At 43.8% G+C, this 14,846-nt stretch overlaps 1 protein-coding gene across 2 annotated transcripts in view; it reads right to left on the bottom strand.

Annotated features, from left to right (window-relative positions):
* TBC1D2B (TBC1 domain family member 2B) overlaps positions 1-14,405 on the bottom strand; it is a 37,025-nt gene extending 22,620 nt beyond the window's left edge. For both annotated transcript variants that reach the window (XM_037394400.1, XM_037394399.1), the window contains exons 1-3: positions 14,028-14,405; positions 7,117-7,270; positions 1,821-1,986 (exon numbers count right to left, since the gene is read on the bottom strand). In XM_037394400.1, coding sequence (XP_037250297.1) covers positions 1,821-1,986; positions 7,117-7,270; positions 14,028-14,390 — 683 coding nt within the window. In that variant the 5' untranslated portion in view covers positions 14,391-14,405. The remainder of the gene's footprint in view (positions 1-1,820; positions 1,987-7,116; positions 7,271-14,027) is intronic.
* Positions 14,406-14,846: the final 441 nt, after the last annotated feature.

A 14,846-nucleotide genomic window follows, 5' to 3' on the forward strand; every position in this document is an offset into this window, starting at 1 on the left:
TTTTCAAAAGCTCAGAAGAGGATGTTGGAGCACAACAAGCAATTCTGAAAAAGACACTGTTTCCCACTGGTATCAGCTTGCAGGGGGGAATGTCTGCTTTAAAATTTAGTGCACATGGGGGCACTAAAGCACTCCATATAAAAAAAAAATAAACAAAAACCTAACACAGAATTAAAAAAAAAATAATCTGTTAGCAGATACAACAAACGTTATTTTCCCAGGAAGGTTTTCAGACAGATGAACCACTGCAGTTGAATATCTTCAGAAAGAGTGGAATGGTGAAGGCTGGCATTCAGCCTGAAAGATTCAGTGTGGAATTTTCTTAAATGTTTATTCCCAGAGATCTGCAAGGACTCCAGGCCATTAGGAAGATGGCCTTTCTTGTATGGGCTAACTCCTGAATACCGTGCTACAGTATCTGCTGGCCACTGTCACCAGCAACCCCTCCCTCCAAGCAAAAGTGCTTCCCAACCCACAACTCCACTGTGGCCTTTCTGCTCAGTTACAAAGAAACATTAACACATCAACCCAGCAACACCGAGCAGCTTACCCTGACACTGCACTTGGACCTAGACTTTCCCACAGCGTTATCATCTGCAATTCAGAAAAAAAGCTAACAAAAAATCCAGAAAAAAAAGTTTAAAAAGCCAGAAACATCATTTCAAGTATACAGGAATTTACCTAACAGAAACTGGTTTATATTATTTTCCTTCTATTATGACCAAATTTTAGTTCTACCAAAGCAAAGTGGCTATGCAAAGCCAAGAAACGATACAAGGCTACAGTTTAAACAGGACATGTAGTAACTGGATTTGCATATTTCCCAACCCAGCCATAAACCATCTTTCCTATAACTTAAATGGTCTACACAGTAGTCTTAAGAAAAAAAAAAGAACACAACCAAAGAAAACCCCCAAACCAACACCACTTCGAAACCCGTTGGAACTCTGTGTTTAATAGGAAAGCTTTAAAAAGAATCTGTTTAGCTCAGCACTGCTGATGAAAGTGAACAACATTAGACCACATCCCTCTTGGGCTGCGAGTTAAGTTAACCAAGGCTACAGCTCTGCTTTGTGAATTGCTCCGCAGCAGCACTATCATATCCCTTGAGTAGAAGCGGAAGATCCATCTATGGAGGCAGACCAAAGTCTAAAAACATTTACAAAGAAACTGTAACATGAGAGCTGAAAATCAGTAGGACTGCTTTCCTTAAAGCAATTAATACTAAGGAGTAAACCCATTAAGACTGAGGGGATAAGTTGTGGTTTTGCTATTGTTCAGAAGGGGTCTGCCTCATTGTTGCTCAGGAATTCAAAACTACATCAGTTTCAAATCTGTGCCATGTACTTTTATTTTTTTAAAAGAAAAAATGAAGAATGGTTATATTGTTTTGATTTTCATCACTAAAAATATTTCATAAGCACTAAATACTATGACTGCTACAATGCTACCAATTAGCAGCTCCATTACACAATGAGGGATAAAAAGTAATACTAGCTGAGCATAAAACTCCCAGCTCCCTGCTTGGGTTCAGAGGGCAAAGCCACCACCAGAAGTTCTTTACAGGTCTAGAGTCCCCCTTTCAGGTATCAGTAATGCTACACAATGACATTCAGCTATGCCTTTCAAATAAATAATTAGAATTTTTTTTTAAAAAAAGTTACACTTTAAGAGATACAGTCCAGTATACTGATCCACCCCATCACCCTCATTTCTTCTAAAAAGCTCCACCTACACACATCTTTCAGTAGGAAACAGATTCTATTCTGCCAGCTACTATCAATCTCACAATAACTCTTTCTTCCATGTTCCCAACTTACTTGATTTCGGTACTCCATTGTTTAAGCGAGAAATTGAGGGCACTCGGTTGGACTGGTGCAGGTTGGGAAGCTGCTTGTTCTCCCACCAGGTCTGTAGGAGAAGTCTCCACAGCTAGAATATTTCTAGCTCTCTCTGCTGAAGCATTTTGACTTAGGACACTCAAATCTATGTTAAAAAACAAAACAAAACACACACACAAAAAAACCACACACGCACCAGAGACAAAGAGAGAAAGAAAAATAGGTAAAACTTTCAGTAAGTATAAGAATAGTAGCTATATGAAGTCACATAGTACTAAGACTGCTAGTAACGTAGTTAGGGTTTTACTTTAAATTGCAACATAATTTTATTAAATGCTTTTTTCAAAAGAACTTTAAAAATAGCACAGTTTTCCTCAGTGAGCTTTCACTGTAGCCACATACTTCTGATAACAGGCCTTGTGTGACGCTCATGAAGTATTATTTCACGAGTGATTTACAATCAATTAGCCAATACTGATTCATCTAGCTTAAGCAGCTATAAAGCCATATAAATTAAGATAGATGAATATTATTAATCCACAAAACCCCTTTGTAAAACAAGCTCAGGTCTATCAGAACTCCTAATTCAGGAACAGTGTCACAAGAACACCGTGACACAGCTTTCAGGCTGTGCTTCATCCTACAAGTGACGCTGCTGCCGCAAGTCAGTGAGCTTTAACAGGCCTGAGCCAGCGCTGTGCACACCCGGCCCGCGTCCCCGGAGCCAAGAACATTGGGGCGGGCGCCGCAGGCCCACCGGCACGGGGGCACCGGCTCAGCCAGGACTTAGCAGCTCTGGTTAAGCTGAACACAGCTGTACCTGAACCCACCAGCCCAACCCCTGCGCACCTCGGCCACGCTGCAGGTCCGGGACAGAGCCATGGGGACGTGCAGCCCCGGCCTGGCACTGCACACATGCCAGCACACTCACAGCCTTTGAACAGCTCCACAGGAACCTGCCAGAAACCCGCACTACCCCTCAGCCAGAGCTAAATGTCCAGAGGATCCCAGCTGATCCAACAGAGCTCACCAGGCCTCCAACATACCACTGTCCAAGACATGCTGTAGGATCTGTAGTGCAATGTTACCTCAGCGTTCCCGTTATCCTGAATAGCTTGCTTTCTCCCTCACCCCTCCTCCAGCAGGCAGAGGGAATAGGAAACACGGAGTACGGAATACACTATGAATAGCAAAAGCACTGTAGAGAAGCCTGAAGTGGTTCATGGGCTTCTACAAACCCTCTGAACAGGCAAGTTAAAAACAAGCTCAAATGTAATTTTCAGACTCTTCTCCATACCATTCACAAAGTACAGAGTAAATTAAAAAAAAATGTTGAGGACACTGATGCTTGATTCAGCAGTTACATTAGAAAGTAACACACTGGATGGGCTTCTGACTTAATTCTCTGCATGAAGGGAAAAATCCTGGGAAATCACAATACCCTGTTTTATCACTGGTGAACCTTCCAGTCATTGTTCTGAGGATCACTTGGCACTAGCAGCCAGACCATCCCTAAGCAAGCTCTACCCCCCAGTTACTCAGCAGCTGGTTACTTTTATTTAGCCCATATTGAAAGTTAGAGGTAAAGACAGAACATTTTGTGATACAGAATATCAAATATAAAAAACATCATTGATACTACAAATCTATCAAACCCTTGAAAAATGGTATCTGAAAGAGAAGTGTATCATGTCATCTTCCAAATACAGGTATAAATTACACTGTCTTGATTTATTTTATGAACAGTGCTGATAGAAACTTCTTCAGTGCCTTATGAGCTCAACTAAATTCCAAATTCTTTTGGACCTTGACTGCTTGAGCAGAACAAAATTCACCTAAGTTAGATAAAACTAACTTTTGATCATGTTCACTGTCTAATAAAGGGGAAGGATAATAAACAGGTTTCCACAAAAGAAAAACAAACCACAAAACACCAAACCAAAAAATGAACCACCCCGAAAAAAGAACAAACCAATCCCTGTGCCAAACAACACGTGGGCACCTAACCCCAAGTTGGAATACTAACATTCCGCTTTTGTACTTACAGCTTGTTTCCTCTTCTACCCGTATGATTTGACAGGACTACAGAGTCTCTTTATAGTATGGTCCAGGTAAATTAATTGCTCAAGAGCTGAATTTGTAATAAATGCATTTCCTCCAGCAGGCGTGCTTATCAGTCTGGCCGAATTTTCTGACTTCCTGAGGTTGCTCGTTGTACGTGAAACGCCACTTAGACCAGCCAGCTGACTGGTTAGAGGTACAGACTATGCACCAGATACAGCACAGCAATATAATGTGGTTGCTAATGCAACCACCACAAAAAAATTACCTTGTTTTTCAACTTACTTCAAACCAATCTCATAAATACATCATATACCATTTTTTATTAATGCAAATTAAGAGCTGAGGAACAGCATAACTAAGAACTGAAATCATAAAAACTACATTAACATTCAATCAATTCCAAGAAAAAAAAAAATCCCATATGCTATGAAGAATGAATCATTTGACTTCCACAGTAGTAAGGCAGCTTCATGACAAATCTTACAGATTCATTTTTGTAACATCGGCTTTCCCACAACCCACTTGAAAAAGTATTTGAGAGTATTTTTCACTACCTTGAATATTCTTAAAAACTTGTCAAGCCTGATCCAAAAAGCAGTACCTTAGCTTTACCTATATTCCAGTTAGTCCAGATTTCTAAACTGGGGCTGGGGAAACACCACAGGGGGACAGGACAAAACAGGCAAGACTACAGTGAGCAATTTTGGTTCCAGACTGAAGACAGACTGCTTGCCCATTTAAAACACTAGTGGTAGCATCTGTACTCAAGCACTAAAGCAAAAGAAACCAATTTCTATGCTCCAGTATAAAGCACATCATTGAATGTGTATTTACTGGGGGTGGGGTGGGGGGTGTGACACAACAAACCAAACCAAAAACAAGACACATGTTGTAGTCATCAACATGGAATCAGAGCCTTAACAGCCCCCCAACTCTACAGGAAACTTTTGGAGTACTTATTTAAAAATGAAGAAACAATCATCAATCACTCTGGGTCTTCACTCTTTTTCCCCAGAAGAAATCCCAACACTTCAGTTTATGGTAAAGTCATTATCGTGACTTGTCCTCAAAAATGAGATACTCTAGATGCAGTTTCAAGTTATACATAATGCAGTTTAACTGCAGGCTGCCCCTTAAATGGATGGGTCTACTCAGCCCATGCAATTTATCTTGACATTCCTTGCTCTGGGTTTAATAATAATTGAATATTTTTTACAATTTACACAAATTGGTTCAGCTTGCTGATCTGCAAACCCCCCAGTGATTTAAAAGAAAGGAAAATATCCGATCAGTCATCTAAAGTGACTGGATTACAACTGCTAGATGCAAAACAGGAGTGAGGGAACAGTACCTACGCAGACCGCAGTGACAGCGGGTTAATTTTACATTGTTCCTACGCTCTGAGGGAAGCAGCACAAACACGAAAGAACAGAGACTTGGGGCCAAGTTACATATTGCGGTTGGTCTGATCCAACAACCTGCTGCCAAGAGGGCGGTCCTGCCTGCTCCTTTACACTGCCTTCCTGTATGTAGCTGCTCTGCCTCATTATTGCTATGACTTGTTCCCTCCATTCCTTCCATCAGTTCTGGAAGTCACCTGACTGCACAGTAAATATATTCCGCTCATTAATCTAGCCGAAAAAAAAATTCACCTTCCTTTCTGGCTAACTTTTGACCTCAACGAACTCAACACAGGGTCAGACAAACACCACAAAATGCAAAAAGGTGGACTACATAGCAGGGAGTGAGAGGCTGAAGGTAGGAAGGCCAATGTTTGAAAGAGCAAAAGCCCGCTGCCCTTTCCAACGCCTGCAAGCCGTTACATCTTTGTACACAGACACATACATTCTTGCTGCATATAGCTTAACAAGCTGCTAACCAGGCTGTCTGCTGCCAGAAAGGTGGTGCCAAACCACCCCACTTCACGTTACCAACAACTCTCGCAGGCTGATGCTGGTACTCACCTGCCCCTACAGCAAACCACATCAGGAAGCTACCCTGGCCAAAAACCAACCTGGAGAAAAACTTGTTTCCTGCTGGCTGCACTCCCTGCGCTAGTGTAAGGAAGGATGAGATTAGCACCAGTGCTACGTCAAGGGAGAAAGCTGGGCATTTCCTTAATTAGTGACTAGCTGTTAGACTGGGATAGCTGAAACATCAAGCTGAGCCCCTATGAAAACACGTACTCTGAAGCCAGCTGCGGTTGAGCAAGCAGCTACAAGCAGACTGCTCTCAAATTAAAGCAGTAAACTGGGTTAGAGGACAATACTGCAGCATGGGACCTGAACCAGGGGAGGGGCGAGAAGGGTGGGGAAGACAACAGCTTAACATTTCTGGTTTTACAGTATAAGCAAATTGAAATGAACAAAATATAAAATCTGTTGATGAAATATGTCTGACCTCAAGACTCTGTTTAAACCCAAGAGAGTTTTACTAATGTCTAACTTGGCACAGAACAGGATTTTACTCAGTCTTATTTATGGGTAACAAAAATAAGAAGCAATCCATTTCTGTAATGATTCAGGAATAAAACAATTCAGAAGTGCTCAACCAGTGTTATTTGCAGAATACAAGGTAATTCTGCAAAAATGCAGAGCAAGTTTGCACGATACAGTGACACATTTTTATAAAACTCTTGATGTCAGTCTAAACTTACATTTTGCTTGACTACAGATTATTACTGAGACTGAATTTCACTTCTGTAGTATCAGTGCAAAATGTCTTCCCATTTTAAAAGACAGGAAATTTTCATCAGTCAGATAGATTCACCACACCATACTTTTTTGGGAACAAAGTGTGGTAATTCAGAATGCAAAATACACCTGTTCCCATTAAAAACTCGTTTACATCTCAGGATACTTAACACAGTAAGCTTTTAAGATACTGCAACTACTGAAAGACAACGATCTAACCTAAACTGTACTTTGCAACTTAATGAAACTTAGTCATAAGACTACTTCATTTTACTTCATTTCTAAAAATCTGTTTTTAAAGAAACCAACAGGTTTCATAAGACATGAAATCACACATAAAATTACACTTACGTTAAATAATCTTAGCATCATTAACATACACAAAGTTTACAGAGTTACTTGATAACAAGTGACAAAAGCTTCCTAAGACTGTTCTCTACCCCAGTGCTATGCTTGTACTGATTAACTGACACTGAACAGAAACATGCATTCTGATTATACTTAATTTTTCAACGTACCAGGGTTGTCTTTGGCAACAAGACCTTTGGAAAAATCACTTGGTGTAGGGGAAGTTCTGCTGTCCCTTTTTGCTGCGTCAAGGTTGTTACAATACTCCCACCTCTTCTGTTGAAGTTCTTGAAGCCAGTATGTCATATCCTGACGAGTTGCAGCCTACAACACAAAGAACCAGAGCGCTGACAAGATCACTGCAAGTCTTTGGTATATGAATACAGTAATTCCAAGTGCAATAAAAAACCCAAACCAGATAATTAGCAAACCAGCAAGGTATCATCACCCCAAACCAGCATGATTCAAAATAACCACCAACGTACTAGGTGCACCTTGTGCAAACATAACATCCCTTACTTTCATGCCAAATCCATTTTCCATTAGAAGTAGTCCCACTTTTTTTTCCTCTGGTTTTATACTCAAACGTAAGAAAATACAGTAGTATCATCTTGTAATTTTACACAGTGTTATTTAAATATATAACTACAAATCTACATTATGAAAAAAAAAGTCACACACACACTCAGTAAGATTCCCATTTTCTTTTTTTTTTACTTGCTTTACTACCAGCAGAAACCAACAAATTAATTAGGCACTGTAATGCCTCCTACATTAATGACTAAATCTACATACTGTTATTACTCGATGATCCCACGAGCTAACTAACTTCTACAGAAAGGTCATATTTAACACCAAAAAGCCTAACAAGAATATTTAAACTACAAGCCTACAGTTGTTAGCATAAATAGGTAATAAGTGAGCTAGAACTCAAACCCATCTTTAAGCTTCAGTAAGAACCACAGCTGTAAGAGTCATTTCAAAGTGTGTCAAATGACAACCTACAAGTATCAACAAGAGAGTAAGTGATGGTAACTGACACTGCAGGTGCTCACTTGGAAAAGTCATTTTTATTCCAATATACACTCTCAGCTGCCACTCTAGAACAAGCAGCTGACACCACCTGATACTAGCATGTTCACCGTAGTACACCCTACGCTCGGAACAAGATGTTAACACTTGTTAAGAGACACCCACCTAAGTCCTTCAGCTTGTAACCACACAGAGCGCTCACCTTTCAGCCAGTTTTCCTCCTGCCTTCTCCCAAACTGTTTAGTGGCATTATCCATGAAAAACCCTCATTACTTGGGCAAATGACTGTGTTTACCCTTTAAAGACTACTTCAAATAGCTTCCTGTTGCCTTTGTCACCTCGGAAGACGGTACCTGTCCAGGGTATAGCTGCAGAAGAGTGAAGAGCAGCAAACCACACGGATTTCCTTACAAAGGAAGTACAGCAAGTGCTGCGTAAAGCACAAATGGCAAAAATTAGTCTTCAGTTTTGATCTGAGAACACTTCTTGTCTAGTCAAACTAAAGATCCATTTACCACCATATTTTGACCCTGAGAGCAGCTAATTACAAGACAGCACAGGCTATGTGGCAAACAAGAACTGATGCTTCCCTGGGTGGTCCCTCTGGCTCAGCAATCTGCCATCTTAGTGTTCAGCAATCACAGAGATAGATTTTTATTTTACAATTTGGCTTTTTTTATCCATATAAAGTTTAACACCCGCAACACCTGACAGCAAATGGCTCTGAAGTGCTGTGTAAGGAAGTTAATCATAAAACAGACACAGTTACTCCGGTAGCTGCTGCTCCAGTTCGTCTCAGTACATCATACATGGGAAGACTTAAGACACATAAATAAACATTCGTAAGTCAAATCAAGTACTGAAATAAACCAAATAGTGATGCAAGAGGACACTGTAGGCTCACTTTTCTCAGTCGGTAAGAAATGCATGTAAGCAAGATATTTCTTATCTGAAATAGGAATTAGTTTCCTTTAATCTTGATTGCTCACAGGATACTGGAGGAAAACATTTCCTTCATTAAAACAAAAGAAAAAAAAAAGACATGGGACAAGAATAATTTAGAAGTGTCTAAGATGTTTCTCACAAAGCGTCAAAGAACTGGACGCTGGGGAACATCAATCCACACAGCCATCACTGTTAGTTTAGGGCCACAGCAGCAAGCTGAAATCTACAGCCTCCGGTCACTTGCTGCAAAGAGTAAACATCTCCCCTTTTATTTCTAGCACAAACGTATTTCCTTTGGAGTTTTATCCAGTGCCAAGCCTTCATTTCTGGTAAATCTGAGGGCCTATATTCCCTTCACCTAGACTTGCACACAGGCCTTGTAAAGCTATGTTTTAGTGTGCTCCAGCAAAAAACCACGAAGAATTCAAAGTTTCCACTAACACAGAATGTGACACTTCAGTGGTTGGCTTCACTACCACAACCCAACTAATGAGGCAATTCACCTGGGGTCAATCTAGGTCATACCTGCAATGAACTTCTGCTCATCACTAGTTCAACATCATAAGCCTTTTTCACAATTTGTCCCATTATCCTCTCCCCAATAGTCTTCAGAAAACCATTAATTTTTTTTTATTGGAGTTGCTCCTTGTTGTTTTTAAATTCCCAGTTGCCCTAGTTCTCTGCTGAGCAGCACATATGCATCCTCAGTTTACAACTGATGTCATTGTTACACGTTGATTGGGTCATTAGCAGCTATGGTCCTTCAACTAAAACAGGAAAGCAGAGCAGAAGTTTCTCCCTCCCCTATTTTAAGTAGGTTTCCCAAGAATTATTTGGTACCCTGCTGTTCCACCCTGCCTGTTACTTTGCCTTCCTTCTTTCACATACACAGTCTTCCTTCTCGTATGGAGTTTTCCACTCCCTCTGAACAGTTTTTGCTGAATGTATATAGCCATCTTCCTTATTTCACAAGTACAAGAGTGTCCTGAGAATCTCTGTTAAGATACTTCTTGATTAAACAAAATTAGTCTTTGAAGCTTGTTGTTTAAAATGGACCTTTTTTTAAACCACACACAGAATTATTTTAGGTCTCCCTTTCCCCCTACTCCTAAACAAAAGGCAAATTTGCAAACATTTTTTAAATTCACTTTACGCATCAAAGGAAGGAACATTTCCCTGCTTGCCCTATTTCTCATGGCTTCTCTGAGTATTTGGCTTCTGCCCACCACGAGAGACAGAACATTTAACTAGGTGCAACATTGCAATCTCGCAAAAAAAAAAAAATCCTTATTTGTACTAAACTATTGTGTGGCTCTGCAGTAAGAAAGAACATTAGCTAGTCATGTTTTAATGGAGGCATTTCTGCAAGAAGAAAAACGACCATGTTATCTGAACTGGTGAGAGATAAGGAATTATTTTTGTAAACTTACAGACAACAGCAGCAACACTATAAGTGAAAAGCCAGAGTCCCATGTATTTTTTAACATAAGTGATGGAAAATCATTTTAATTTACTTAAAACCATTCCCCTATATTCTCCCACTAAGGATCCTGCAGGAACTGATGCACACATGGCAAACAGAAGAATTACTTGGGAGAAAACAACTACCCACTGTCATCCTCTACCTGGACCCGCTAGTGGAACACAGATGCCAATATTAAACAATTTCAGGAAGAGTCCAAACAAATGCAACAAGCAGACCCACCATTCTGAGCTAACTTGTGAACATTCTTATCTCAATCCTCTTCTGAACACGAACAAACTCTCCCTCAAGCTTTTTTGTGAAAAGGAACATCACCAAAAAGTTTGCATTTCTCAAGATTTACTAATCCTGCTACACTCAAACAGCAAATTTGGAGCCAGATGGCTTTTTTTTTTTTTTGGAGGGCAGCCCAATTTAATTAAAGCATTGCAACCACTAACCAGCAAAGTAAAAAAAAAAAAAAAAAAAAAAAAATCAGCTCCAAAACACCTTTGCTGCTGAGCTACCTTCTAAGCTGAGTCAGGCCCTAATGGTGTTTGGTTCTAAGGCAATACTGCTTGAGCTCGAGCACCCCGTTATTAATCACTGCCACATCCTTAAAGATTATTGACAAATTAGAGTAAAAGCTCCTAAATAATTCTGATTTCAGCAAGTTTGGTGCCCAATACTTTCAAGGATTTGGGCTCCAAAATCCGCAGTGTCTGGAATGCTTACCGCTTGGCAATAACCCAGCAAAGTTTTTTTTCTTTAAGAACTCTGTGCAATTTCTACTCCCCTCCCCTCCCAACTCACCACTGTTCACAAAGAAGTTATCCACACAAGTGGCTAGACACACAGTCTACCATCAGTGGCCAGCATTTCTTTGTTTCAAAAGCAAGTGAGCTGTGTCAGCACAAGATGCTGCTTTAAAAATAAATGAGAGATGGGCCCCTGTGTTCATTTACATGTATTCATAATGCTAATGCTTTTCTCCCTTAATGACAGACCTCACTGTGCAAACATTCACTTGTCTGTATTACCAGCATTCCACGTTACAGCAAGTATTTGCAGGATCGGGCCCTTTCCATGAAAATATTCTCAAACATATTCTATCTGTAATTTTCTCTGCTCCTTTACCTAAAGTGACGGCACCAGTTACATATTTTAGATGGAAAAGCTTTTTACCCACAATTAGCTTCTTCTAATGTACTTAACTGTTGAAAATACATAGAAAAGCTATAATCATGCAAGTGTCAGGTTGGTTATCTACGTTTCTAAATTATAAACGATTTGCCTTATTTGCTGTAAAGGCTACCGTACATTTTCCCTGAAATCATCATCACACTGAGAAAAAAACCTAAGTATATTGTACAGTCCTCAGCTCCCATTAAATGGCAAAGACTGAGCAATTCAGATGATGGAATCATTACATTAGCAAAAAACTGAGGCATTATGAAGAAATAATGCATTCCTCAACAGCACCATCATTTCAATCCAGAATTCCAGTTGCTTATTTCTTGTTGCTCCTCTCAGCTTATAATACTGAATGGGAAAGACCAGATCACAAGATCTGGAAATTCTGAACAAGCGGCAAATTGAGGAAAAGAAGGCATGTGAGTTTCAGGGCAAAGACTACATTTGACTTGACTCCTTATGCTCAGTGTGTAATGTTTTCTTGATAGATGAAATCACATTTCAACAGGAGCTAGATCAGTCAGGGGGGTGGGTTGTTTTTTGGTTTTTGTTGGGGTTTTTTTAAATCTAACATCTGGAATTCATTCTGAATTCTGAGTCTACCTAATTTAGCTGGAAGATGTTTTTAAAGGCCTTAAAGAACTATTGTGTGTTGGGTAGAAGAAAATTAATTCCAGCTGCGAAAGCCTTATCCCTTGTTAAATCACACAGCCACAAAAGGCCAGTTGGTCCTCCAATATCCCTCAAAATTTTCATTAATTCCTTATTTATTATATAAACACCTATAACATAATAGCATTGTTATGGGCAATCACTTGACCACTTTAGGGCAAGCATCATAACAACATGAGAGGTAGAAGATTTTTTTTTTTTTTTCCCCCCTGCTAATTACAGAAATTACTTTGACTGCCTTAACTGGCACCTTTTCTCAATATCCTTAAGGGAAACATGAAGAGAGCTCCAATCCATTCAAGTTCTTTCCTAGAGAATATGGGGGGGGGGGGGGGGGGATTAATACAAAAAGCATGGGCCGAACAGTAACATCAGACTAAAAAGATATCAGGAAAAACCTGCAAAAGGAAATTCCCTGTTCCTTATGCTTGTGCGTCAGCGTTGAGTAGAAGAATTTTATCCTCATGACTGCAGAAGACACCCATGGCTGCTGCCAGAGTACCGTCTGACAGACCAGTTACTTATTACACAGGTGGCATATACTATTTCCTACTATAGTTCTCATCACGAGGTGCATGTTTCTCAAGAAAGACCCTCCTATTCAAAAAGAATCCTCAAAACAGAAAGTGCATTATGTATTTTCTTGCAGGTTTCCCCACAAAAATCACTAGATACCAACCAAAACCGAACAAAAACCCTCTAGCTATTAAAAAAATATCAAAGCTTACACTGAGTCTGCAGTTTTAAACTTCTGTAACATAAACACTTGGGCTATAAAGGCAGATTCACAGAGAGCAATAAAATCTTTCGTTACAGCAATACAAAGAAAAAGGTAGGGTTTACACATGAAGGCATGCAGAACTGCCAATCACGTTGCTTTTCCTTAACCAAATATAGTTAAAACTATTATCATATTAGTTTTCCAGTTAATGTGCTTATTCTTATATACATATATAAGAATATATACTTATAAGGTATGTTAATGATTCCCTATTTTGCCAACCATTCATTTTTACCAAAACAGAATACCAAAGAGCTTTATAAAGCCGTCCTCTACCATCGTGTATTGCCGGTGCTCAGACCGTCACCGTCGGCCAGGTGTGCAGAAGACCCTTCCCAACAGCAGGGACCCGGCAGTGTCACTCGGGTGACTTCACGGATCGCACCCTGACGCCAGGGCCGCGCTAGCAAGGTCCATCGCCCGCGGCCGGTGCGCAGGCACGGTGCCTGCGGGGAAGCAGCAACGGGTGCTCGGCACGGTATGGCCCCTCTCCACCGAGCGCAGGCGGCTTCCCGGGGTCCCACTCCCAGGCGCCCCGCTCCCGGGGGTCCCGCTGCGGGAAGGGCGCGGCAGGACCCGAGCGCCCGGGCCGGGTCGGGAGGCGGCGGGCGGGGAGCGGCCGCCACACGGCACCTTTCGGGGTGAGCACCCCAAAACCGACAGCCACCCGCTCCCTCGCCCCCACCCGCCCCATTTACTCGGAAAGGCGTTTTCCACGTGTGGCTCCCGCACAGCCGCCCCGCCACTGGGCCGCCCGCCGGCGCCCGCGGCCCCTCCGGAGGCGCTTTAACGGCGCAATCACCAGGAGGGGAAGCAGCCCTGAAATTAACGCCCGGCTCCGCTGCCCTGCCCGGGCGCCGGCGGAAACGGCGCTTTTCTTCGCTGGCAAAGCCGGGCTGGCGGCAGCGACGGGGCCCGGGGGGAGCGGCCCGCCCGGCCCGAGGGGAGGCTGAGGGGACGCGGCGGCGGCAGGTCCCGCCCGGCCCCGGGCCTACCTTGAGCACGGCGACGGCGCCGTTGGGGCCATGAACCTCGAAGGCGGCGGCCTCGTCCCCCGGGGCGGCGGCAGCGGCGGCGGCCTCGGGCTGGTGGTAGCTGAAGCAGGCGGAGGCGATGTCGAGGTGCCCGAGGGGCAGCGCCTCCTGCGGCCCCTTGAAGTAGTAGAGGTAGCAGCGGCGGGGGTCAAAGACGAACCAGCGGCTGCGGAAGCCGCGCAGGGGGCCCTTGCCCGACAGCTTCTGCAGGTACCCGCACAGCTTGGGGGCGCCGGGGCCGGCCTGCTCCCCCGCCGAGCCGCCGCCGGACCCCGCGCCCTCCCCGCCGGCCGCCGCCGGGCCCTCCTCTCCCTCTGCCGGCATCGCCCGCGCCTGGCCTCGCCGCGACGCAGCCTCGCCCGCCACGCAGGGAGCCGGGCCGGCCCCACGCCGCGCCGCCTCACGGGACTTGTAGTGCGGCCGCGCCCCGCCGCCCCCCGCCCGGGCCCAGCCGGAGGGACGCCCCGCCCCGCCCCGGCCCCTGGCGGGAGCACGGGGCGGCCGGGCCCGCTGCCGACGTGGAGCGGCGCCTTCCGCCGCCCGCCCGCTCACGGAGCAGGCCCGGCCGCGCCGCTGCCGGGTGCCGGGCGCCGCCGCCGCGCCGGACAGCGCTTCCCGGGCCGGGCCCCCCCGCGCTCCAGCCCTCCGGCTCCCGGCAGCGGGACAGAGGGGCCCCGCGGGCCGCCCGCAGCGCCCCCCGCCCTGCCCGCCCCCCCCGGTCCGGCCCGGCGGCTGCGGGAAGCCCCCTCCGAGCCGCGGCGCTCCCGGGGCGGGCAGGCG

The sequence above is a fragment of the Falco rusticolus genome, chromosome 7 (assembly GCF_015220075.1).
Source record: "Falco rusticolus isolate bFalRus1 chromosome 7, bFalRus1.pri, whole genome shotgun sequence".
In the NCBI taxonomy this organism is placed as follows: Eukaryota; Metazoa; Chordata; class Aves; order Falconiformes; family Falconidae; genus Falco; species Falco rusticolus.